At 31.0% G+C, this 27592-nt stretch overlaps 1 protein-coding gene across 1 annotated transcript; it reads right to left on the bottom strand.

The window, feature by feature from the left end:
- Positions 1-5792: 5792 nt before the first annotated feature.
- On the bottom strand, positions 5793-8238 carry LOC142340037 (uncharacterized). Its single transcript, XM_075390436.1, has one exon. The coding sequence runs from the start codon at positions 7843-7845 to the stop codon at positions 5878-5880; it is 1968 nt and encodes a 655-aa protein (XP_075246551.1). The 5' UTR covers positions 7846-8238; the 3' UTR covers positions 5793-5877.
- Positions 8239-27592: the final 19354 nt, after the last annotated feature.

Raw genomic sequence — 27592 nt, 5'->3', positions numbered from 1 at the left:
TAAGTTGACGCAAAAGCCTGCTTCTAAAATTTAGCGCTACCCAATGTTTTTTGATTCGCGATTTTATTTCGACCCAATTTTTTTCAAATCCGGACCTTACCTTGACCTAAAATTTTTCTTCTGGAATTTTGTTGGACTTAGAGTAACCATGTTGAACATTAGCTTGACTCAAATGTCATGCTAAACGTTTGCTCGACTAAAAATAATGAATTTCAAAATGGGACGAGCTACCGTCAAAACTTGAGTCAAGCTAAGGTCTTTTTATGATTCTGCAAATCCACCTCGAAAATTCTGTGTGCTATTTTATTGCTCACTATTGCTTAGAACGTAGTCAGTACGTATGCTCCATCGTCTTTTGCGATTCAGAGGAAACATCAATCTATTAAAAGTCTTCACAAATTAAATCTGCGTGGTCTCCATTATCAAATAGTCTTGGTTTATATTGATCTAGAATTTAAATGTTTGCTGATTAATTCTTATTGCCAATCTTGAGAATTTCTCCGATCTCTGTCGTTTCTTCCTCTCTCCCTCGGCCTTTTAACTCTCGTTTTTTAATTTCCTCGCGTTAATGAACTGCGCTCAAGTATCCTCTTGTTGGAACACATTGCTTACGAAAATACTCCCGTCTCATTGGGTGAGTACATTAAAAATTCGGGCTTGTTTCTAATTCATCAAGAGATTGATTCAGCTCAACTCAAGCGTGTAGGAAGGGTTATCTTCACATTGCGTCCCACACAATTGGGTCGCTGATTATCAGACAGTTCAACTAATTGCTGCGTTCAACTACGGAGCTCGCGACAACAGCATATTAGCTGATCCTCGTAGGATGACAAAGAAAATGACTGAACTGCTCTGTCGCAGGCAATGGATTGTCCCCCTGACTGATAAATTCTGTCGTCAGCTAACAACAACATGCGCAGTAAGGCCTTCTTCAGAGTCCTCGACAGACCGTCCAAAACTTGAATTGCAAGCGGGACATAGTCTTCACTGTTTTTTTAAATTAAAAAAACTTAGTTTTGGAAGGGAAAGCAGCTGAATAACACCACATTTGCCTCTTGGCTAGTGGGAAGGCGACCACTACAATAAAACCATATAGTTTCATTTAATGAATTAATATTGCAATATAGTCCAGCAGTGATGACTGCTTCACCTTAAGAATGGCAAAACTTTGTAATCTTCTTTGGCAATGTTCCAACGGTGCATTAATTTGGTCTGCAGTGGTGCAATGCTGTGTAGTCTTCTTCTGTTGCAGCTCTTGTATGTACAGAAAAAACTCTCTAATTTGCAAAAGAGCAGACTTATGAGAAGATTTTTGCTCCACCATGAAAAGACAATGCTCGAGCGATGGATTTTTGTTGCTTGAACTAATAAAATGCTATTTCGCGACCCATGAAAAGACCGCGCTTGATCCAAAAGGGTTGTGAAAAGACTTTTACTCGACCCATGAAAATACTTTTACTCAACTTTAACAGAGTGTTCGACTGTGTAAATTTTGGTCAATATTGACCCCCCCCCCCATTGACTTTTTGAGTCTTTTCATAAGTCGAGGTCTAAACGTGGGATATTAACAAGGAGTCGATTTATTATTAACCCATAAGCTAGCTTACCGAGAGACATTATGACTATAACACTAAAATTGGTCTGAGAGTGTTGACTGTTAAAAATTGACCCTTTATCAACCAACTCCGAGAAATTAGCTTAAATTGTAACGAAATCAGATTTTACTAGATTAAGAAAATATATTCGAGATAATTTGGGATGTCGACTTGATGACGAATCAAAAGCCTTTCTCATATCTTATAACGATAGGCCAGCGTGTTGAATCGGCGTTGGTTTGCAAATTCAGATGCTCTTTTCAACCAAATGAATGAAGCATGATTGGTTTGGAGTAATTTATGGTTATTGTCATGCAAAATGTGGGCATATTTGTGCGTGCTCTATGAATCACGTGTATGCTGATTTACTTTGCAGATCTGTTGTGAAACATATCTGTTGAAATGTCAAAGCGGGCCTAATGATCACGTGCAGTTTCTTCAAATGTTTTAGTTTTTTTCAATATAAACTATAGTGATCTTTGATATTTTCAAAAACTACATCAACCGACGTCAAATGAAAGCCATTTATCTGTAATTTGAAATAGTTGAAGGTCAATGTCCTTTAGAAATTAGCCTTAATTTTGACTTCCGTCCAATACAAAATGAGCAGTAGTTAGTTCATAAGATTTTCATGAAATGCGTTGGATGTTTCGCCAGATATTATCAAACTACGAATGATTTTGTGTAGAGCAAAATATCTTACACATTAATTTTTATCATATGATAGGAGTTCGATGGATTCTTTACAAAGAAGTTGCATTATGTGTTTTTTGAACATCAGGTTAGGACCGCTCCTGTTCAAGTTGCTTTTGAAATCAAATGTTTACAGTGACTGAAAAACAAAAATAAAAGCGCCAAAAAATCACCACTGCTTAAAAACAACTTCAACTGAATGGTAATGGTAATTTTAGTTGAGAATGAATTGCAAAAAAATTATATAAAAGGCGAAAAATATCAAATTAAAAATATCAAAAGGCTGTTTCTTTTTTGAAAATGGAGCAGTACTTCGCTTTGAAAATATTCCAACGATTGCATGGCAGTAAAATTTTGGGAAAACAGATGACCAATTAATAAGGGGCCGTTCAAATGGACGGCGTTTCCAATGGACGACACCAAAATTTTTATAGGCTGGACGCTAAATGTATGGATTCTCAACGGTAATCCTCGCTATACTTGGAAATTTTGACTATTTTATCCATAATGTAGTCACAAGCATCCATAATGACTAATTTAAACGAGAAAGAGAGTTTCGGTGTCGTCCATTTGAAGCGTCGTCCATTTGAAGCGTCGTCCATTTGAAATGCCCCCAAATGATATTTCATTAACCAATCGTAGGTGTTTTTCAAATTTATTATTTGACAAATCTTTTTCGACGATAAATTTAATATCTTAGATGATAAAATTTTTGGATCTTTTCCACAATTTCCCCACCCCTTTGGTACCTAGTAGAGAATCGCCACCCCTTTTGTGCTATGCTTTACCAGAATATTAGTTGGCCTACAGTTTAGATAGCCGAATATCTGTTTAGGCGCAATTGCGGACCGCTGTTCACGGCCATGTCTCTCACGCGCTATGGGATGTAATCCAGAAATCGCGGGTCGGTTATCGCGGCGAAGCCGCGACGCGCGCAAAAACGCGCCCACCAACGCGCTTGTCAGAAATTCTTTTCGCTTTGTATTCCAATTCGGCTAATTGCCCTAGCATGGCGCATTTTAATATTTTATTAAATTTTTATAACAAAAATTAAAAATTAGGAAACTTTTGAAAAGTTTCGCTTATTGTAAACTTTCTGTCGTATTCCAAACCTGTTTTTGAAAACAAAACTCTCAATTTTAGTTATTCAGTTCTCTGATTAAAAACTACGTTTTGTCGCTAGAATTAATAAAAAAGCCTGATAAATTTTGAAATAACTTTAAAATTTTCTTAGTGTTTAAAGATTTGAAACATCTCCTGAAAATCTCCTGAAAAAAGAGCTCTCAACAAAAATGTCTATATAAGCAATACTACAAGTATACACTTTCTCTCTCTCTCTCTCTCTCTCTCTCTCTCTCTCTCTCTTTTATCAAAGTGAGAAGGCAACAATAAATTTAACTGTTAATTGAATGACTTAACATTGATAATGACCACTACTTTTAATAATATTTGCACCTGTGTTAGTGTTAAAAGTTTTATGCTTTCAGAAGTTTTAGGCTTTCAGTAGTTTTTTTTCAGAAGCCAATGTAAACAGTAGTCACTGTAATTTATCCATAATAAAAGATTTCGTGTTATAAAGGTTTTGAAAAAGACAATTTTCTTAAAAAACAAAAAGAACAATCAGGTCAAAAACTACATGTCTTTCTAATCAAAACCAAAAAATGAAATGAAATTGCGCATTCAAGTTGTTTCGATGACAACTTTTTAAAAATTGTTTTTAGTTGTCAAATTTTTTTGGCAGTTAAATTTTTTTTTTGGAGCGAAGTGCTCATATGTACTATTTTTTTCATCATAATCATTTTGAACCAAATAAATCCAAACAATTGTTTTGGAAGAATTTTTGTCGGCTTTTATGATTTTCATACCAAGAATATGAATTGAAATTGCATCCGTCAGTTCTCGGAGGTCATTTTAACAGACACTTGAGCTTGTGATTGAGAGAAACAAATACCTCTATCTAAACAAATACCTTTATCTGTCCCAAAAATTTGAAATATTTTGTCTTTATCTGCTTGAGAGTGAAAATATCTTTGAATCAACTCTCATTACGATAACAAAATTTGCATAGTGGATTGATGAATTAAACAGTTAGCCGAAATTCGAATTTGATTTTCAAAAATTGGCCAGAAAAGATTGGCTGATGTAAAAATATTTTCATACCTGCACAGTGATGCAAGCTATGCTTTAACTTTAATCGCCACGAGAGTTGCTTAAAGCAAAACTACTAGGTTGTTATCAACATTTCGAAATTATTAAACATAGCCGGCAGATTGCCGGAAAATAGCCGCGATAGACGCTCGTGGCCTTCCCGGAATTGAAACACCTAAAGAAATAAGATAGACAGATCGACCACCAGTCGTTCAATAGACCACTAGACTTTTCGGTTTAGCTTCGGACTGTCAATTTTTGACACATACGTTCTATAAGGAAAACGCCCTTAAAGAGCTATTTCAAAATTGATATTCGAAATCAAAAACTCAAGACTAATAATCACAAATTAGGGCATATAAGATTGGCACAACTTAGATGCACACTATTAACTAGTAAATCTTCATTAAAAATTAAAGTTCCATAAGTGAGTTCAGAAGTCAATTTTTTGAGTGAGGTAAGTCACGCAATTGACCTAAAAGCAGAAACAACGTCACGTACACAAATTTTAACTGCAAAGCAATAGAAGTCACTGAAGTCAATTCCAAGAAGTCAATTCCAAGAAGTCAATTCCAAGAAGTCAGGTCGTAAGAATCATCGATGGAGACGACGAATTAAAAAAACATAGCAGGACAAGTCCTGACGTACAATTCAAAGAATTTTTATTGACCAAATAGAAAAACTAGACCTAGAATGGACTATGAGTGAATTCAGAAAACCATTTTAAAAAAATCAGAACAAAAAAATAAGAAAAAAAAAGAAAATCAATATCAAAATGCCGCATGTGAACAAAAAAACCCCTACCGAGAAATGAAAATTTAATTCAAACAAAAAACTAGGCCTAGAATGAGCTGTGAATGGATTGGGAAAACCAGTTAGAAAAAAATCTGATCCAAAAAATTGAAAAAACAGTAAAAACCACTAACGAGAAACCGAATTTTTGTTCAAACAAGGTTTTCTCACTCTATTTTAAAATTAGAGCGAAAAAAATTCACGCCGCAAAACCACTCGCTTTTTCGCTCCATTTCCTGTTACGGCGTGACCAAAATCACTACTCCAATTTGACTTGAAAAATCATGAAAATGTGTGAACAGATCTTAAAAAAAAGACAGCGCCCCAATACAATTCAAATTCTTTGAATTGTAAAAAACACGATGTCCCCAATAAAAGCCGCTATCGCTTCGCGGCTATTAAACAACTAGGATCCGTGTCGGAGTTTGATAAGTTATCGAGGGAAAAAGCATTTGCATTCATGACTCATTCTCAGCAGGCTTAATCGGCTATCGTTCCTGTAGCAATGCATGACCTATCACCATTCAAAATGAAAAATATTAATTACTAACTGTTGAAAGAGAATTTAGCTCCAAAAATATTTATTTCATTGATTAATTACTTTATGTTTAAGCATTTTATAGTTTTATTGAAAGGTATAGAATACGGTTTATAGGAAATGGATATGTGCAGATTTGCGTTGGTGCAAGTTCGCATTCATGGAGTGTCTGTTTCTGCTTCTGACAGAGTTGAACAAAGAATTGCACCCGGGCACTAAGCATTTGTGCATTTCTCTTATATGCACGTTCTTAAAGTGCACGCGCATCGAAGCAGGACTGCTGAAAACTTTGCCACATTTCGGACACTTGCATGAAAGGAGTGATCGAATTGATCCGCGCATTGGTTTCTCACTACCCGTTTGACAGGTTGATTTTTCTTGTTTTTTGTTCACACCTCTATAACACTTTTGATCAACTGGTTTGCGAAATAAAGTGTCGAGTTTTTCACGCACTGTGTTTGAACAGTTTTTGAGTTCAGACCAGCTTAAGCCGTGTTCTAAGCTCATTTGGCTAGCCAAAGGAACAGTTTTTTCGCTTGATATTTTTTCAACAACCTTTGAAATTTCCGACTTCAAAACTTGGTTCTTTCCTGTTTCTGTTTCATCTAGTTTCGATTGTTTTGATTCTTTTCCATGCGTTATGATATCAGATCGATATTTTGCAGAGCCTTTTCCAATTTTTTCCGACTGTTTGTTCATACTTCCGGCTTGGAACGTGATCCATTTCTCCGAATTCGAGTCGTTCCCAATTCCAATTTCGTCTCGTAAATCACAAGAACCATCGCAAAATGAATTTTCATCCGATTCATAGTTGTCACTATCGCATTTTGACAGATCAGTTGCCAAGTTTTTTAAATCCAGCTCTTTTTGCTCGTCACCACCGTTAAAGTCAACATCAACCGAGCTGACCAGAGCTTCTAAACTTTTCAGTTCTTGTAACGCGTTTGTTTCCACATCGAAGTTCAGGTATTTTTCAACACTGATGTTTTCCTGATTACATGAGCCTGAAAAATCTGATTTTTGAAGGATCATTGGAGAATTTTCTTCAGCCTGAGTTGAACAAGTTGACATTTTTTCTTCCTCCTTTTTCTTGAACAAATTGCATGCCAGGTATTTGCACTTTTTACAGCGACAATTTTCACCGTGTTGCATTAGAGTCTCGCCGTTTTGTTCAACCTTCAAACTTTCTGCATAATCTTTCTTCACATTTTTGTGTCCTGAAGTTAAATTTGATTTTTCTGTCAAATGAATGGGTTTTTTGTTTGACAGAGCTCGGCAAGTTCTGCGATGGATTTTCATACTGCGCAATGTGCGAAATCTTTGAGCGCACTGAAAACATTTATAGAACCTCAAGCTTTGTTTCTTGCCCACGTTTCGCGGAATTTCTCTGCTCAAGACAACATTAATGTCTGTATTGATTTTTACAGAATTTAGAGAAACCTTACTTTTTTGATCGTCAACATTTTTGACCGTTTGTTTCGTAATAGAAGGTTGTTCGCATAGTTTTGCAGTTCGATTTTCTAGTTTCGCTGAGCCAATTGGGGACAAATTTTCGTTTTCACTTAAATTTAAGCTAATGAGAACTTTAGCGGCGATGCTTTTGGTTTCAGGAAAGCTCAAAAACAGTCTCACGATTTCAAATTCCTCCTTTTTGGAAACAGTTTTCCATGAATCGAGCTGCGATAAGGATTGGTTGAAAAATTTATAACCTCTCACATAATCTTCGTATAACCAGCCGAGAGCGTAAATGATTTGCAAGACTTCAGAATGTAAGAGCTTGGATAAAAGTCGGTCAAGTAAAATTTTCAAATTGATCGGAATTGCTGTGGTCGCGTACAAAACCAATGATGCAAGGTTGAAAACAACTTCTAACTTAATTTCTTGATTTTGATCACAATTTTTGATTTTGTTCACTGCATGGTAGAACCAAGAATGACCGCAGTTAGCGCAAAATCTTGATGTTGTTACCTGTGCTACGAAGAATGAACAATTACATTTGTTCCAATCGCAGTTAAGCAGAAGTGGAACATTTTGGTGGGAATGATCAAATTTTTGGGTTAAAATTAAGCTGTTTTCCATCGTGTGGGTTTTATGCTGAGCAGACGAAAGTAACGGAGATAAATAGTGGGGTATATATAGTATATGAATTTGTTAAACTAGAGTTGAGAGAGCGAAAGAAAGCTGAGAAATTTATCAGTTAAAGTGAAGTTGTCAATTTGAGTCTGGAGAAGTCAATAGCGAATTATGACTGACGCTTGTTAAATTATAGATTGTAGACAAATTGTAATAACACGAGTTAAATTTGTTTATTCTGCATTAACACAAAAGACAAGAGACACATCAGCAGGGGGAAATGTTACTTTGTGCTACTGCTACTATGGCTTATTGTTTGACTGGTTGGGGGAATAAATTTTATGGATATACTGATAATAAGAGGGAAAAGCAGGAAACATTTGAGGATAGCAAAATTTGTCAGAGATTTGTATTCGGCTAAAATGTCATTCATTTTGGCCAATAGAATTTGTTCTGTCATTTAAACGTGTGAGGGGCAGTAAAAGAGGGATAGAAAATGGCTGGGATATGTTTATGAAAATGTCAGAATAAGTGAAAGGGAAATTTACTAGCTTCATTGACACATCTCAGTTGCAATAACCACCGAGCCACAAAGTCTACTAATCGCTCACGATTCTTCTGCTCAGGCTCTAATTCCTGCTTCCTTTTTATGATTGACGACTGTTGTTTTGGCAAGAAATTTCACAATAATTGAAACGATTAATCCTTATTAGATAACTCAGGTAAAGCACACATTCAGCGAACAAGTCAATGACAAATAAGGCTGAACTTTGGAAAGTTATCAAGCTCCGCTCCAATTTTGATACAATAAGTATTTAATTAACCATTTTCTTCAATCAGGTTTTAAAAAATTAAAATTAATTTAAACAGTGGACTTTGAACAACGTTTCTAGAAGTGTTCTAAATTTTTTCTTGTTTTTTGATCTTGTCTGCTTTTCCCAGTCATTTTGTTATGCGTCATGAGCTCATGAGCCGGAATTGACCAAAGATATAATTGGTGAAAAAATGGTGTCTTTTAGTCATACTCATTTTTGGTAACCCGAGCATTCTCATGTGGTTTAACTTTTTACCAAGGCAGTAAAAAGAATAAAAAGAAAAACCATAGCTGCACGAGTCCTGATTTACCATCCAACTGAATTAACTAATGACGCGACAACTAAAATATTTACGGCAACATCAAACAGACAGTCAACAGGGCCCCTGAACCTATATGCGCAAAAATGAACAAAAGATCTTTGTGAAGTAGTACGGTGAGATTATGATATACTTCGTTCAGATTCTCGTTGTTGGGTACAATCAGGAATTTTTGTAATTCACTGTTGCATGCTTCTTGAACTTCTTGAAATTGATTTTTGCTGCTAAATCGAACTCTGCTTGTAGGTTCATCTTCAATGTTGTAAAAATGCGCATACATGAAAAAAAGATCTAAGAACAATGAGAAAGATTTCGAATTTTAGGAATCCCTACAAATAAAAACGATTTCTGTAAATTTTGACTCTATGGATCCTTAGATGCATACAATACAACAAGTTTTTGGAATTCTTGTCTGAAAAAACAAAAATAGGAAGAAAATAAAGAAAATAGGCGAAAATTGAAAACACTGAAAGCCAGTGGCAATAAACTAAGAACACCTCAAAGCCACCAGACAAAACCTTTACTCCAAATTGTCATAAAAATTTAAACTTCAGTTTACTAATGACTGGAAAAAGGACCACAAATGAAGTCTAGACTCGCAAACTCACTTTAACTTTTCACGAACGAATAATATCTCAGTGATATAAAATCTCAGTTAATGTTTTGAGCAGAAAAATTGGCCGAAAATATGCTGCATTGGAGTGCCAATAAAATACTGTTGTCACTTTTGAGATTGAGCGACAGGAACAAAAGAAAAACGAAGACATAGATGTTCAAAAGCTTTTTTTCCAAAAGTGGGTGGCAAATTCAAAAAAAAGTAAAAAAGTATTGCTTTTAACTCATACGACCAATTAAATTAACCTATCACTCTTTCGCGCAACCAATTATATTCGCTATCAAAAAGATTAATTGATAAATGAAGGAGAAGTACAACATATACTAACAAAGGTGGGAAACTCAGTAAGTTGTTTTTCAAATTACCAGCGTATAAGTCGAGAACAGCCAAAAAACTGACAAAAAAATCGAATAAATTAGTCTAGCTTAGCAACCGATAAAAGTTGTCATTAGGAAGACTAAGAGAATTTCAGATTGCGCATTAAAAAACTCATGAACATCAAAAAATCTCTACCAATTCTTGAAAACAATGAAAGTCAAAGACATAAAAAGAAAAGATTTAACTTTGTACTGAAACAATTATATTGATTAAAATAATTCATACTAAAGATCTATTGGTTTTTTCCTTATTTAGATTAAATGATGAGACATCAAAAAAATTCATCAAAAGAGAGCAGATTTAATCAAAACTAAAAACAAAAACAAAAAATATTTGAAAACAATTAGTGTCAAAGTCATGAAAATCATTAACTACAAAATCAAATTCTTGATTAGCTTAACTTATGCCGCAATAGCAAAAGTGATACTAGGTGATAAGCCAACAAATATATTAATAAAAAAACTGCAAAGATCAAATTTCAAATCTTATTTTATGACAACAGGGAGGGTAAAAATAAAAAAGCATTAGCTTTCTGTTGATGAATTCAATTAACTGAAAACACAACCCATGAAAACAAATAAAATACTCAAGAAAAAAACTGAATACAGCAGTCGAATTGTTTCACTTGAAAAAAAGAAAATCAACTCCTCACTCCACTTTAAAGGTACTTGGCAAAAATTTTACGCTTCAATCTACCAGCTTGTTTGCTCCCCTTATTAACCCTACGTGATTAAAATCTCCACTAAAATTTTTCTTCTAACTGACGTGAAAAAACAAAAAATGAATAGATTTTAAAATATCTTAACTGGAAAAGTCCTCAAATACATATCAAAATAGTTGAATGAAAAACATGGAGTAACACTACCTGTCCAGCGGTCAATATTGTTAGAAAAACTGTGAGTGAATTTTTCCAAGTTTCGCTGTATTACTATGCTCAAAAAATTTTTTGTCTCTGTAAAAAATCTGTCCAGTGGATTTTCTGCAAGACCTAAAAAGTTTCACTTGCTCTTATAGATTGATTAACTCAGAAACTAACGATAATTTTCAAAAGTTCAATTGGTACAATTTCAAATTTAAGTAAAAAGTTCCTAAAGTTCGGGATTATAATAATTTCAGAGCCATTTTATTGTCTCCAAAAATATCCAATTTCAAGCTTCAAAGGCTGTTGGCGGCACGTGAGTACCAATTTACTTAAGAATTGACAAAACTTTTCAGAAATTTTGAAAAAATAGCAGCCTTTGTCAAAAAATTTTCAATGTCTGGAAAACCATTTTCTTGCGCATAAAATATGCAAAAATTTAAAATCAAACCTTAGATGGCCTTCGCGAAATTGCTTTTAATAAAAAAATTTTGCATGTTCAGCTTACATTTCCTAATCATATAGCTCAGAAAACAGACAATAAAAAATTTATGTTCTTCAAAAAGCGATCAAAGGTTGACAAAAACATTAATTTAAAAAAAATGAAACAAAGTTTGGCCGCTTAAAATATGCAAAAACCTATAATCAAGCACTAGAGGACGTTCGCTAAAATGAAATTAATAAAATAGCTTTGCGTGTTTTTGTTTGGAATATTAGATCATTTAGTTCACAAAACAAAACGCACAAAAATTCATGTCTTTCAAATAGCTATCAGTTTGACAGACATCAATTTGAAAATATAGAAACATAAACACTCAAAAAGTGGCAAAAACGTGAGGAATTGCACTGTTTTGGGCTGAAAATAACCTTTAAAATAACCTTTTCACTCTGAATTGAGGCTTTACCAGCATTTCTAAGGACTATTAAAGCCAGCGATGGGCCTCTATTGAAACTTAATGTGAAATGAGTGTTACCTGTTTATCCATTATCGGAAGATCAAAGTCTGCGAAAAATTTTGAAAAACACAGCAGGACAAGTAATACAAGAAATTATATTAACTATTGAGCTGATAATAAAATTGTTATATTATGATCAATCAAAGACATTGATTGAAAATCCACGACTTTCCCAAATTGGAGTATACAAATAAGCTAATTAGAATGGATTAAAATATAAATGAATAGCTGCGGTCTGAAACAACTCGATTAAGTTAAGACTACTTAAGCATTATGAGACAATTTATTCACTCATTTTTAAACTTTGTTTGGAAAAATCATACCCCAAACCCAGTTGAGTTTTTGTTTTTTTTGAAACTTCAACGTGATAAAAAATTGACTCTTAATTTTTTTCCCACCAATGTGAAAAACAGAAGATAGTGTGAACAGATCCTAACAGAGCAAGGACAACAGCACAATCTTGTGGTCAAAAACTTCAAAAAGTGACACTTTCACATTGAATGTATTTGTCTACACCAATTTCAGTACACTAGGCATCTAAAAAAAACTAATTAGCACAGCTGAGGTTCTATATTGCAAATGAATACCCGCCGAACATTACCTGTTTATCTCGTCTGGAAAGCAAAATGTCATGAGAAAATTGTGTGAAAGCATCTCATAAAAACAGAGCAGAACTCCTAAGATACAATAAAAGTTAAATGACAATTTTTGAGCTAATATACGTGACCAGCAGAGCAATTGAACAAGGCCAGTCAAACCGAAAAACAGGCCAATAAATATCAATAGGCTCGCCAAAATATAAGTTTTAGAAAATTTGAAAACTTCATTTTTATCAAATGTGGTTTGCTTAAAATCTTGCGAACCATTCAATTGCCAAAACAAACTTTGCAGTAACTTTCTATCAATTTTTAGACGAGGTTCCCTGATACCTGAAAAGGAAAAACAAACTCCGAAAAAAGAACTCACAAAAATTCTCAATAAATTTTTAACAAAAAATTACTATCATTTTTTGTCTTTATGTTTGCAGTGTCAAAAGATATAGCTCATAAAATGGCCATATAAAAAAGCTTTTCCGATTTTGAAAAACCTGAAGCTAAGGCTGACCAAACAAAAAACTCGAAATTGACGAAAAAAGTAAAAAAAAATTGCACCATTTTGGGCTCAAAAACTACTAAAAATTACCTTTTAGCCTTGAATAAAGACTTTCCCATCAACAGTAACACTGCGAGCAATTGAACGACTACCGAAACCAGTTTAGGACCTCTATTGTTGCTTAAGTCTCTTTGGGCGTTACCCGTTTATCCTTATTTCAGCGACCAAAGTCGTGAAAAAGGTGTAAATTAATCTTACAGAAAAAAATCTGAGAATCAATACAATCTAATTCATGGATTTACAAAAAAGACAGTACAATCATGCAAGGCAATGACGCTGGGTTGTAAAAAGCAGCTTTTAAACCTCCAAATCTTCCTTGCGTTTTTGTAAACTCTTTTCGCTATTTTTTCAAATAGTTTCTTCCAGCAATTATTTCAAAATTGAGTAGTTGGTGGACAGATCAATCTTACTTAAACTTTTGGATATGTTTGTTGCGTGTTGATTGAAATGTGTGAAGAAATGATTACGCTCATTCAGAAGAAAAAAAGTGCGACAAATTGCTACAATCTCATTGTTTTCCTTTTTCTGTATTGAATCAGGAGACTGCATGAAGTCTGAACACTTTCACGTTGGTAGACTTACCAATTTTTTTTTTGAAAGTTTGATGACCACAAATAACTTATCAGCATCGTTTTCAAAAGGTGACGTAATTGATGCAAAAAGTAGTACAACATCATTTTGTGCAAAAAAAGCACCGCCAAAAATCGAAGAAATCAGTTTGAAGTAATATATCACTTAGAGCGAAACCGAGTAACAAGTTAAATAATGTACTGATTTGAGTGTACAAACTGAAAATTAAGAAAAACAAAATTTTACATCATATTTAAAAATTTCCCAGATTCGCGGGTTCGAAACAACAAACATTTCCAAATAGACTGTTGGTTACCAATTCTTCTTCCAGTAATAACTTACACTCGATAGCCAAAAACAATATGAACGGTACATGCCGTTATGAAAAAGAAAAGTAAGAGAAACGAAAAAAAATAAAGTACGCAAACTCTGCTAACAATTTTCATAGAAACTTGAGGTCTCCCAACCAGAGACCCTATGATTCATTTTCTGCTCAATCAATGACTACTATCACAAAAAACAATGAAAGAGAAACAAAGCAATTATCTCCGAAAAAAATGCTGCTATGAATTAGGTTCATAAACATGCATGCAATTCAAACTACTTTGTTAATGTGACTGCAAAATGCACGTGAATAAAAAAATAGCACAAAATCAAACATTAAAAACAAAAACCTCATGGAAGCCTCTCCATTTCATAAACAGAACAACAGACCAACAGACCAATTGGAAACATTGTTCCCTCCACCTGAAAAGCTTCCGTAAATTTAAATTTGAAAAATAGTGCAGAAACCAGCTCAAGATCTTTGGAAACAACTAGACGAAGATAAATAGCTGAAATATGAATCGTTTGGTAATATAAAAGCTTAAAGCTTAGTCAACAAGTGTGAGTGAAAAACTTTGAAAAGGCCTCAAATATGACGCACAAGTGATAAGAAGCTTTCACTTAGCCAAAATTATGTATCCGTTCTTCTCACCTTCTAGTGCCCAGTAAAACGAAAAACATCTCCAATTCTCTTTGCTCTTCAAACTGGATCCAAAACAGGAAAAATACTCTTTTCTGTTACATGCGCAATGAAAGACATCCTTGTTTCTCAACCAGTAGACTGACTTAAAAGTTTGGGCTACAATAACAAAAAACGTATAATAGTAAATGGAAAAAGGTGCTATGTGACCACTTTTTGGTTTTTAAAAATGCTCTTCTGGAGGGCTCAAAAATTGGTTTTAAAAATTTCTAAATTTGATTGCTCAAAAATTGGTTTTTCAAGGACTCATTTTGAGTGCTCAAACCTTGCTTTTTCTTTGAGTACAGATCTTCGAAAAATGCTCTATCTCGAGCACCTTGAAGGAGCTCCACAGATCCTAGTTGTGAATGGGAAACCCACTACTAGTTCCTTGTGCACAGATTTAGGAGTTTTTCAAAATTTTAATTTTTTACAGTTTATTAATAGTTTTTTTCTCCCCGATTTTGGCGCAATAATCTCAGGACCACAAAAAACTAGCCTCTGTACCACCTCTACAACGCTAAAGTTCCATTTTTTCAGTATTGTCTTTCAAAATGCAAAATTTGACCCTTTTATGTCAAAAAACCGCCAAAATTTGGCCACAAAAAGATCAATTTTCCTCAACATTTTGTGATTCTGAGCAATCTTATCAGATCAAAACCAGCATGAAGAGTTTGAACATACCAAAACCAGCATATTTCTTCAGGTGGCATTCTTTTTATCCAATACTTATCCACTACTTAACATGTTCTTTAAAGTTTACAACAAAAATAAAATTCAACTTGCCGTTTGAGAAGTTACCCTATTATTATATTACGTAATTATATTAAAGTATCTAGTATATTTTGATATAACAAGTAAATGTAACACCACACATCAATTGAAAAAGTGCTTGTCATGGTACAGTGGCCGCCGCCATTACAAGTGGTTAAAATTCAAAGTATGTGGTATTTTTTGGTATAACATCACACTAGAAATCAAATGATGAAAAAGTGCGTGCCATGGTAAAATGGCCGTCGTCATTAACAATATTGCCACCGCCACTAACAGAGTAATATCAAACGTGTAAAGTATTAGAAAATAAGATGCCTTCAAATATAAACTTGCAAGTTTAAATGTTATTTAAACTCTTATAATAAATTAAACAAAGTGTTCAATTTAATAGAAGGATATGATTATTATTTTACTTTACAACAGGTATTTACTTGGGAAAGCATAACCAATTTTAAGTTATCAAACATGTTCAAATTTTCTAGAAAAAGAATATTCAAGAAAGACTCTGCCTGAGTAGACATTTGTTTCTACCTGACACTTTTGTGGTTATTCATCATGAGTTTCACTTCACTACAAAAACTAGCAAAAAAGACTCTGAACTGGTTTCAGTATGGAGGGAAAACTCAATCGATAATATCTGCTGACAATGTGTAAAAGAGAATACATATTGGGAAAAGTGGAACAAGATCATCATGACAATAATAAGGACATTCCTCGGAAACAATTTTAAAAAACCAATTAATCGCCAAATTATGAGTTTTTAATGCTATCTCCTGAACCGCAAACGCTAAAAACAAAATAGTTTGTGTGCTCATGCATACTAGGTAAGCCCACTGTTTGATAAAATAATAATGAATACAACTTGAACTATGTTGATGGCCCCAAATTTTCAATTTTATACCCAATCTTAATAAATGTGCAAAATGCAAAGTTGTTTATATCTTTGTAACTAAGTTCTCAGATTTACCAATCAAGAAACTGGAATCAACCTAGGAAAATGTTAAATGAATGAAATAAGAACAATCTGCTCTATAATTCAACTTATTAGAACTTAGTTAGTATAATAGTTTCTTTTTAGTAAAGTAGTTTACTTTGTACGTAGAAAAAATAGAAAAAAATTTTTGTTTACTAAATGAAAAAGATAATTGACTAAAATATTTTACCAAGATAGTTTACTTACTAGTCGATTTCCAATAAAATTTTATCTGCTAACAATAACTGGTTAATATTAATATTCTTTTCAATTAATTTTTTCGTAACTTTTTCATATTGCTCACAATTATGGCTAGCTTTAGGTATGTTTCTTAACATGAGTTGCAACATTACCTCTAGAAATAAGAGAGTGACAAAATCTTCAACTAATTTTTTCTGACAGACATTGTTTACATGTACTTTTGTTTTTATCAAATAATATCATACTCTTAGCAGTGCTACATTTAATACATGTTTTTACACTCGTCTCTTGATAGACATTATAGATTTTCTTCTTCTTCTTCTTCTTCTTCTTCTTCTTTAGCTCTAGAATTAACTTTATATTATCGTTAGTATTATGGTGAAGCAAGGGCAAGGCCTCATCGTTAGTGTTAACCTCAGCATCAGCCGTAACTCTAGGCCTAGCCTTTTTATTATGACAATTCTTCAAAATACAAGCACCACCAAATCTTTTATAATTATACCCGTTACAATCTGTTAGGAGTTTACTATGGAAACTAGTATAATGACCTTTTAATAAAAAATAGTTTTTAATTTCTTTATAACACTGTTAACAATTATACATTTAATAAAGAGACATTATTCCGATTATTTTTTATACATGACCCGTTTGTACTATTAAACCATCAAGCTTTGTATGTGCAATAAAGTTTAATTTGTTACTTTTTTATCCACTAATTCAACTGTGGGCTCACTTCAGTGTTAAATTGTGAATTTATATTTTGGCTTTTTTTTTCAGAAAAGTTTCTATTTGTATCCACTAGTTTATAAAAAAATTCATATTTCATTAATAAACCAATTTTTTATCTACACACATTTCAAACAGATTACTTTGAGTGTATCTGGATGGTCGGGATTTTTCATCTTCTTCAATGACTTTTTAAGTTTTTTTAACTACCTCATGGTTAGCTAGATCTCTTATTAATTTTACATCTTGCTGATAATGTGATGTTTGTGTTTAAGCTAAATTATTGACCGCCGACCATGTTTCATCATAGGGCTTCGACCATGTATCACCATGGGGCTCAGAACTTTATTCTTCTTCATCACTCTACCTACGAACAACTCTAGCAACTCTATCACAATCTAAAACAGTTGTATTAGCTACTTGCTGTAATTTTCTATCTTTGTTTTCACCAGAGAAAAGATCAAACAGAGAACCTATACCGCCAGGAGAAGTTGCTAAACCGGATTTAGTGTGGAAAAAATCAAATAATTTTATTTTACTTTCAATTAAATCAAAATTGGTTGTAAAACCTATCAACTCCCATTATTCTTCTATATAGAATTTATAGTTATTTTCATCAATAAGTTCTTGTTTCTACTTAGTTCTTAAAAATAGAATTAATTTATCTCTTTGATAGTTTGTTTTATATTTAAAATTTAGAAATCTACCTAATATTAAACTTACACTATCTGAATCATAAACTATCTGCCGATCTTTTTCTGGCACAATAAAACTACCTTTTTTCGTTATAAGTTTCGTCATACCATATTTATATTCTTTGCATATTTCATGAGGGTCATGTTTACATTGAAAGTTAATTTTAAAGTTATAAAAGAAAGCAGCATCCTTAAACATGTCATCTAGATAGTATCTGTATTAGATCTAGACATATTATCTATCTGAGCAGCTTTATGACATATAGCGATCGTCCTTAATTTTTTTCTACCTGCTGTGAAGAATTGTGCAGTTTTTTTGTTCAATTTATCCCTCATGTCATCCAACACTTAAGTATTATCTTTAAATACTGATATATCATTTTTTAACAAATCATTGATATCACGAATATTATATCCTACCCAATCACTTATATCTTTACAAAATACTATTACATCATTTTTGGTGGTTTTCTGATTTATCTTATGCTATAGCTGGAGTTGTAGTTGTAGTTGAAGTTTTAGCTATCTGTAGCTATGGGGCTTTGCCCACGCTTCACCACAGCTTCATCTTTAGCTATAGTTGAAGTTGTAGCTTTATCTTTTGCTAGAGCTTTATCTTTATCAATAGCTTAATTGTAGTTTTATCTTTATCTGTAGCTGCAGGCGCAGTTGAAATTATATCTTTATCTTTGGCTTTTTTAAAAATCTTTATCAATGTCTTCGTCTTCATCTGCAAGCAGGTTGCCTGATCTTCATCTTCAAGTTTTGAACGGCTGCATATTTATCTATACTCGTAATTGACTCTAAAAACTGTTTTACAAAATAATTTTTTCCTGATCCTGTAGCACCATAAACAATCGTATGTATAACTGATTCTTCAAACTTAAACTCTTCTAACTGTTTTTATTCATATCTCCCAAATTTTTTTTAAAACAACCTATATCTATCATGAGGGCGACAATAAAAAATATACTTACAAAAACTATAACAATAAATATAATACCAAACCAAGACACTTTTCTTCACCAAAAACGAATGTTTTAACTTTTGACGATTTTGTTGTCAAAAATAATTTTGAGAATGAAGCTATGAGTAGCTTTGATTTAATGAGAATAGGAGAACAGATGAGTCGAACACCAATAGAAAAAATAATGAGAAATGAAGAGATAAAAACAATTAAGAATAAAGATCATAACATAATTGTTAATTTACCTCCAAATGAGGTCACACATTGGGTTTCAGTTATATTAGGTGATAGGCTGGGAAAAACTTAGTTTTTCTATAGTTATGGTATAGAAACAAAAGTATAATAATTTAAGTTTTGATGAAAGAATACAACGAGCTAGTGAATGTTTTTGTGGGGCTTCTTAATTAGATATAATTTATCTTGTAGATAGAGGATTTTATATTAATTATGCATGTAATCGATCAGAAGTGTTTTCTTACCGAAAAAGATATGGATAAATATTAAGATAAAGATAAAGAAAAAGATAAAGATAAAGATAAAGATAAAGATAAAGACAAATGTAAAGATAAAGATAAAGGTAAAGATAAAGATAAAGATAAAAATAAAGATAATAATATACATGTAGATAAAGATATAGACTAAGATACAGATAAAGATAGAGATAAAGATAAATATAATGACGAAGAGATAATTAAAGACAAAGATAAAGAAGAGATCAAAATAAAGATATAGATAAATATAAAGATAATATCACATATACACATAGATAAGGCTATAGATAAAGATAAAGATAATATTGTTTATATACATCCAAAGATAAAGATAAGGATAAAGAAAATCACATATATATATATATATATATATATAAATAGATAAAGCAATAGATATAGATAACATCATATATATATATATATATATATATATATATATATATATATATACATATATATATATATATATATATATATATATATTATATATATATAGATAGATAAACCACCAAAAACAGAAACTTTTAGATGTTTTTTATCAAGTACAAGTGAATGTGGTAAGACTTATTTATTGAAGAACCTATTCTTCAAGAATTTATTCTTTGATAATTTGTATATTATAGGGCCAACAAGAGATCAATATAAGGGTTTTACCAGAGGAAAGATAAGCCCCATATTTTTTATCAGATATCAATGAGTTAGCTAAACCAGAATATCTAGATACAACATAAAGAAATCTAAGGATATTTGATGTTGTATCTATAATAAATGATTATTTCTGTAGAGGTAGACATAATAATTGTAACATGTTCTATCTTAATCAGAACAAATTTTCTACTAATGGACAAGTTGACAGAGAAAACTAATCTTTTCATATTATTTAAACAAAGACGTGGGAAACTGGAAACATTTTATCTCGGATTCTATAATGAAGGGAAAATCAGTTATTGAGATTTGGATATAGTATGTAAAGATGTTTGGAGAAAGCCTCATAATTATATTGTTATTGATGCATCTAAAGATGAAAAAATTAATGGTAAGTTAAGAAATGGATGGAATGATGTAGTGTTATACTTAGCTACGGTGCGAAGCCTCATAGTATTAGCTATAGTATTATATATATATATATATATTCTTATATAAATATATATATATATATATATATATATAAATATCCATATCTAATATTTTATCCATATATATATATATATATATATATAATATATTATACATTTTATAGTGTGATACCTATATCTATATCTAATACTATACTAATATTATATTATTATCTAATATTATAATTATATCTAGTATTATATCTATTTCTAATATTATATCTATATCTAATTTTATATCTATATCTAATATTATAGCTATTTCTAGTATTATATCTATATCTAATATTATGTCTAGATATCTTTATCTTTTAATGTCTATATATATGTATATATATTATATATAAAATATATATATATATATATATATATATATATATATATATATATACCTATAATTTTATATATAATTTTAACTATTATATGATATCTTTTATCTGTTTTTTATGTTTTAACTATATCTAACATTATCTATTTTATAAATATATATATATATATATATATATATATATATATACATCTATTACCTATTATCTAATACTATATCTAATATAATATTTAATAATATATCTAATATTACATCTAATATTATATCTAATTTTATATCTAATTTTATATCTAATATTATATCTAATATTATATCTAAAATTTTATCTAATATTTTACCTAATAATATATCTAATATTATATCTAATATTATATCTAAAGTAATATCTAATATTATATCTATTATTATATATAATTTTATAACTAACATTATATCTATTATTATGCCATTTATTATATCGAATATTTTATCCAATATTACACCTAAAGTTAAATCTAATATTATATATAATATTTTATCTGAAATTATATCTATTATTATATCCATCATTATATCTAATATTATATCTAATATTATAACTACTATAATATCTACTATTATATCTATTTTTATAGCTTTTATTATATCTACTATTTTATCTATTATTATAGCAATTTTCTAAACAAAACGTAAAGCAAAACTTAAAACAACTCCACTAAAGTCAACTGGTCTTCCTTGCTCATCTTTAATATGAAACTCTATATATTCTATTCTTGGCTAAGTAACATTTATATATAAGACATAACTTGGTATAATATATAATAAAAAACGTGGTGGTTCAATTAGATTAAATTTATATAGTATATCAATATCATTACCATTATCTTTAACACCTGATATCACCTAACAGTGAATATTAAAAGTATTAAAACCCATAATATCAAAAATCTCTAGAGATGTATATTTACCTACTTCGTGTAATACATTTCTAAAGCCTAGTAATGGAGCTATTGAGTTCTCTACAACGAACCTAATTGCTCTTTGTTTTATTTCCCTTCTACATTTCATTGTATTCTTGTCTCCTTCAATTATAACATTACCTTCAGTTTTTCCTTTCATTAATTCTGCTAAATACCTAAGATGCCTTAAGTATAGGAGTTCAAAATAATCTGGGAGTTCAGTTAATGAAATTAGGAATAGATGTAAGGTTAGATCTAGAGCTAGAGCTAGATTTAGTATTAGTGTTAGTGCGAGTGTTAGTGTTATTGTTAGAGCTAGTGTTAGTGTTAGAGGTAGAGCTAGAACTATCTAAAATCTCCCTAGTATATAAAAACTGATTATTCATTTTGTTTACATTAAACACTGACTTTTAACCTGATAATCTAATTAAACTTATCTTTGGTGGTTTAGGTATGGGCTTGCTAAAGTTAAAGATTTTTGTTGACTTTATCATTCTAAATTTAATCGTTTTTTCTCCTTTAGCTTCAGTTAAAGCTTTACGCATCTTTTATAGTTCATATAATATAAGGTTGTCAGTATTTGTTTAGCTCATTAAAACGGATCTTGAAATAGAGAGGCAACATATGTATAATATTGACATACTTAATATCAAGATAATAAGTTATAAACCAAGCAACCTAGCAACAATGAATCCAATTAACGATAATATTAATATTTTAATTAGTAGTGAAGAGAATAATTTAAAAACTCTGAGTTTATTGTTTCAGACAATGCTGGTAGGGTGGTAGCTAATGAGGCCAATGTTAGATTGGTAATCTATTGTGTAATGGCATTGTTCAGTTTTCTTAGTCTAGAAACTATTAGTGGTAAGACAATTGAATATATAGATCATTGTCATCCTAATCTACTGATGTATAAATTACTAACTAGCACTAGTGATGAATATGAAAACCGTTTTTTTACTGATCAAAGAGAAAAAGAGAGCCAATTAATTGTTGATCATCAAGCTGCTCAAAAAGGTTATGTGTATATTATGATTAAAAGGAAATATTTGTTTGGATTTTTAATCGATTTAGAAATTAAATTGATTTTTAAATTGATTTAGTTATAAACCAAGCAACCTAGCAACAATGAATCCAGTTAACAATAACATTAATATTTTAATGAGTAGTGAAGAGAATAATTTAAAAACTCTGAGTTTATTGTTTCAGATAATGCTGGTAGGGTGGTAGCTAATGAGGCCAATGTTAGATTGGTAATCTGTTGTGTAATGGCATTGTTCATTTTTTAGTCTAGAAACTATTAGTGGTAAAACAATTGAATATATAGATCATTGTCATCCTAGTCTACTGATGTATAAAATACTAACTAGCACTAGAGATGAATATGAAAACCGTTTTTTTACTGATCAAAGAGAAAAAGAGAGCCAATTAATTGGTGATCATCAAGCTGCTCAAAAAGGTTATGTGCATATTATGATTAAAATGAAATATTTGTTTGGATTTTTAATTGATTTAGAAAAGATCATATATGGTATTGGCTTTAAGTTAATTCTGAATGAGAATAATATTGATAGAGCATTATTTACAGTTAATGCAGGAGCTGGTACAGTGGCTAATGATTGTAATAAAAAAATTGGAGATGTAACTTAGTGTGTAGCTTGTATTGATCCTAGTAATGAGATTAGAATAATTGTTCAAAAAGAATAAAAAAAGATTTTAGCTTCCGTGAAAAAAAATCAATTTTATGTGAATGTACCAGATGCTACTGACTTCTTGTTTGATATAGGTGTAGAGAGTGGCTTTGAAATATCTCAATATATTATTTTAATTTTTGTAAATCATAATGTTAATGAACAAACTGATGATTCTAATTGATTTAATGAGATGGATGTAACTGAATATTTTTGTAAGGTCGGTAGTATATCCCATATTGATGAGAGAAAGACTGCTAATGATGGTGCTATCAAGTATGATGTTGTATATAAAGAGATTGTAAATTTTGATAGAAATTATAACGGATTACTAGATATGTTTAAATCATATATAAATCAAAGAACAATTAAAAGTAGTCAAGAATATACATCTATATATATATATATATATATATATATATATATATATATAGGATACTAGATATCAAAAAGATCATATAGGAGCACAAGCAAAACAATTTAACTTTAAAATTGCTTGTGGTGTTGCTGATATTGTATGTCATGCATTAGTGCTAACTAGAAAGATTATTAGTGTTAATAGTGATGGTAGTAAGATGGTTGATATACTCTCGTCAATACTAATAGCCGGACGCTTATAGTATCTTAGTTAAAGCTATGGTGAAACATGTACGGAGTCCCATAGTTATAGTTTTGACAAAAACTATAGTTATGGTGAAGCACGGGCGAAGCCCCATAGTTATGGTTATGATGAAAACTCTAGTTATGGTGAAACATGGGAAGAGCCCCATAGCTATATGTAATATTCTATTCATGGTTTGTTTTATATATAAAAGTCTAGCTATAGTTACAAAAATAGCTATAGTTATGGCTATAGTATATTGTGATAAATTCAATCAGACTTATTATTACTTAATTTAGCAAACCATTTAGGATAAACAATATCTATTTTCTTTTTATTTGTTTCAGTCGGACCTTTACCTTCAATTCCTAGTCTTAGCATTACGCTTGGGCTTAGGTTTAGCAATAATTAAAGGAGTATACTTTTTACATTCAATTAATTTTACATAAAGAAATATGAGTAATTTCAAAAAGTTTAAATCTAATTCTTATTGTGTTGGTGGTGGAGATTATATTGGTGCTATTAATATCTTTGGTTTTATTTCAGCTACAAAGATGTTAAAAATTTTTGTAGCAAATGTAAAAGAAACTAGTCTATCACAGTATCTGATACAACAATAAAAGCTGAGGGATTAAACGATTCCTTCAAGAGTGTAGGAAAAGCGAGTGTAAACTTTGGAAAGAAAATTAACAAAAAATCCAGCACGAGCTTTAGAGATGGCGATTGAAAAAGGAAATGCAGCTGCAACTAGAAACCCCAAAGCAGCCCTAGCAGCTACAGCTGAGTTAATTAATTTTGCAACAACTGGAAATGGTATAAAATTAGCACAGAAAGTTAGAGGTTTAAACCTAGGTAAAGAAGGTGAAGTAGTTATGGTTATACCTAAGACTAAGACAAGGACTAAGATTAAGACTAAGAATAAGACTAAGACTAAGAACCGGACAGAGATTAAGACTTAAACTAGGATTAAGAGTAACCTAAGACCAGGACTAAGACTAAGCTAAGACTAGGACTAAGACTAAGACTCGGAGAGAGACTAAGACTAAGACTAGGACTAAGACTAAGAAGAAGCCTAAGACTATCTATGAATAACAAAACTAATATTAGCGTTACTGAAAAAATTATTCTTACTAAAAATATTATTATTACTAAATACCACAATTTTAGTTTAAAAAAATAGTCATCTTTAAATTCTCATATTTCTTATAGTCTTCGTATACTTTAACTAAATCATTATATTCATCTTATCTATCTCATTATCTTTTATTGACTTAAGATATAGCTCATTAATTTTCTCACTGAATTTTATAGACAGAATATGCATTTTAGAATACTTTCAGGTTTTCTTTAGTTTTTAGTATGAACTGTTTTTGATAATGAACAACATTTAGTAGCAATAGCAAAAGCTGCTGGTATAGAATAGGGTATACCTATACCAGTCATTGCAACTGAAATTGTTGATGCTCTTGTGGCTATAGATGATAATAATATTTCAATTATCTCTGCTATATTATTTTAAATATTATATCTGATTAGCTTCTTTTTGTAGATCTTTGTTTCAATTTCGTAGTAGTTTTTCATATCTTTTGTGATGTTAATAGTATTATTAGGCTTATTATTAGCTAGGGTTTTATCATTTATGTATTGTTCTGACAAAGAGCTAATATTAGGGTAGAGTAAATGTGCACTAGGTTTAGGTTCTTTCATTTTGATTAATTTAATTCTTTGCTTTAGTCATAGTTATAGTCTTAACTGTATAGTTAAATAACTATCAACCTTTTTCCTTTCATCATCAAGATTAAAATCATAGTGCATCTCCAGTATCGCTTTCGCTTGTTCTTTATTGTGCATTAGTTGACTTTCTAATTCTATTGCTGTTATATATTGTATTATTGTTTTTCTAGTTGGTAGATGAGCTTCATCAACTGCAGAGGAAGTTCTTTCATTAACCTCTTTAAACACCCTTAGACCAGTAGTAAGCATGACATCTAGCCGTATATTAGTGAGAATATGATTAAGCTTATTTTTATCAAACTCTAGTTCAAATTAATTATATTTAGAGATAGGTTCACTCGCAAATTTATTACAAAAGTTGACTGTATTTGTAGCGTCATTTGCTGATTTAATAAAACTCATCAATTAGTTCATCATTAATTGTGTTTTATTTAATTGTAAACTTTTGGATGTTACCTTATCAAACTCATTGTTTCGTAGCTCATTTATGTCTTTACTTAAAATATCTATTCTATTAGAGGAAGAGAGTACTTTCCTATTTTTCAATGAGGATAATTTAAAAACTCTGAGTTTATTGTTTCAGACAATGCTGGTAGGGTGGTAGCTAATGAGGCCAATGTTAGATTGGTAATCTGTTGTGTAATGGCATTGTTCATTTTTTAGTCTAGAAACTATTAGTGGTAAAACAATTGAATATATAGACCATTGTCATCCTAGTCTACTGATGTATAAAATACTAACTAGCACTAGAGATGAATATGAAAACCGTCTTTTTTGCTGATCAAAGAGAAAAAGAGAGCCAATTAATTGTTGATCATCAAGCTGCTCAAAAAGGTTATGTGTATATTATGATTAAAAGGAAATATTTGTTTGGATTTTTAATCGATTTAGAAATTAAATTGATTTTTAAATTGATTTAGTTATAAACCAAGCAACCTAGCAACAATGAATCCAGTTAACAATAATATTAATATTTTAATGAGTAGTGAAGAGAATAATTTAAAAACTCTGAGTTTATTGTTTCAGATAATGCTGGTAGGGTGGTAGCTAATGAGGCCAATGTTAGATTGGTAATCTGTTGTGTAATGGCATTGTTCATTTTTTAGTCTAGAAACTATTAGTGGTAAAACAATTGAATATATAGATCATTGTCATCCTAGTCTACTGATGTATAAAATACTAACTAGCACTAGAGATGAATATGAAAACCGTTTTTTTACTGATCAAAGAGAAAAAGAGAGCCAATTAATTGGTGATCATCAAGCTGCTCAAAAATGTTATGTGCATATTATGATTAAAATGAAATATTTGTTTGGATTTTTAATTGATTTAGAAAAGATCATATATGGTATTGGCTTTAAGTTAATTCTGAATGAGAATAATATTTATAGAGCATTATTTACAGTTAATGCAGGAGCTGGTACAGTGGCTAATGATTGTAATAAAAAAATTGGAGATGTAACTTAGTGTGTAGCTTGTATTGATCCTAGTAATGAGATTAGAATAATTGTTCAAAAAGAATAAAAAAGATTTTAGCTTCCGTGAAAAAAAATCAATTTTATGTGAATGTACCAGATGCTACTGACTTCTTGTTTGATATAGGTGTAGAGAGTGGCTTTGAAATATCTCAATATATTATTTTAATTTTTGTAAATCATAATGTTAATGAACAAACTGATGATTCTAATTGATTTAATGAGATGGATGTAACTGAATATTTTTGTAAGGTCGGTAGTATATCCCATCTTGATGAGAGAAAGACTGCTAATGATGGTGCTATCAAGTATGATGTTGTATATAAAGAGATTGTAAATTTTGATAGAAATTATAACGGATTACTAGATATGT

Source organism: Convolutriloba macropyga, chromosome 5 (assembly GCF_964194025.1).
Source record: "Convolutriloba macropyga chromosome 5, txConMacr16.3, whole genome shotgun sequence".
Lineage (NCBI taxonomy): Eukaryota > Metazoa > Xenacoelomorpha > Acoela > Convolutidae > Convolutriloba > Convolutriloba macropyga.
Note: the sequence above shows the minus strand (reverse complement) of the source record. Positions and strands in the feature narration are given on the sequence as shown.

Bases quoted from the DNA above. Each gene is read 5' to 3' on its own strand.
- LOC142340037 (XM_075390436.1), bottom strand. From the start codon at position 7,845: ATGGAAAACAGCTTAATTTTAACCCAAAAATTTGATCATTCCCACCAA.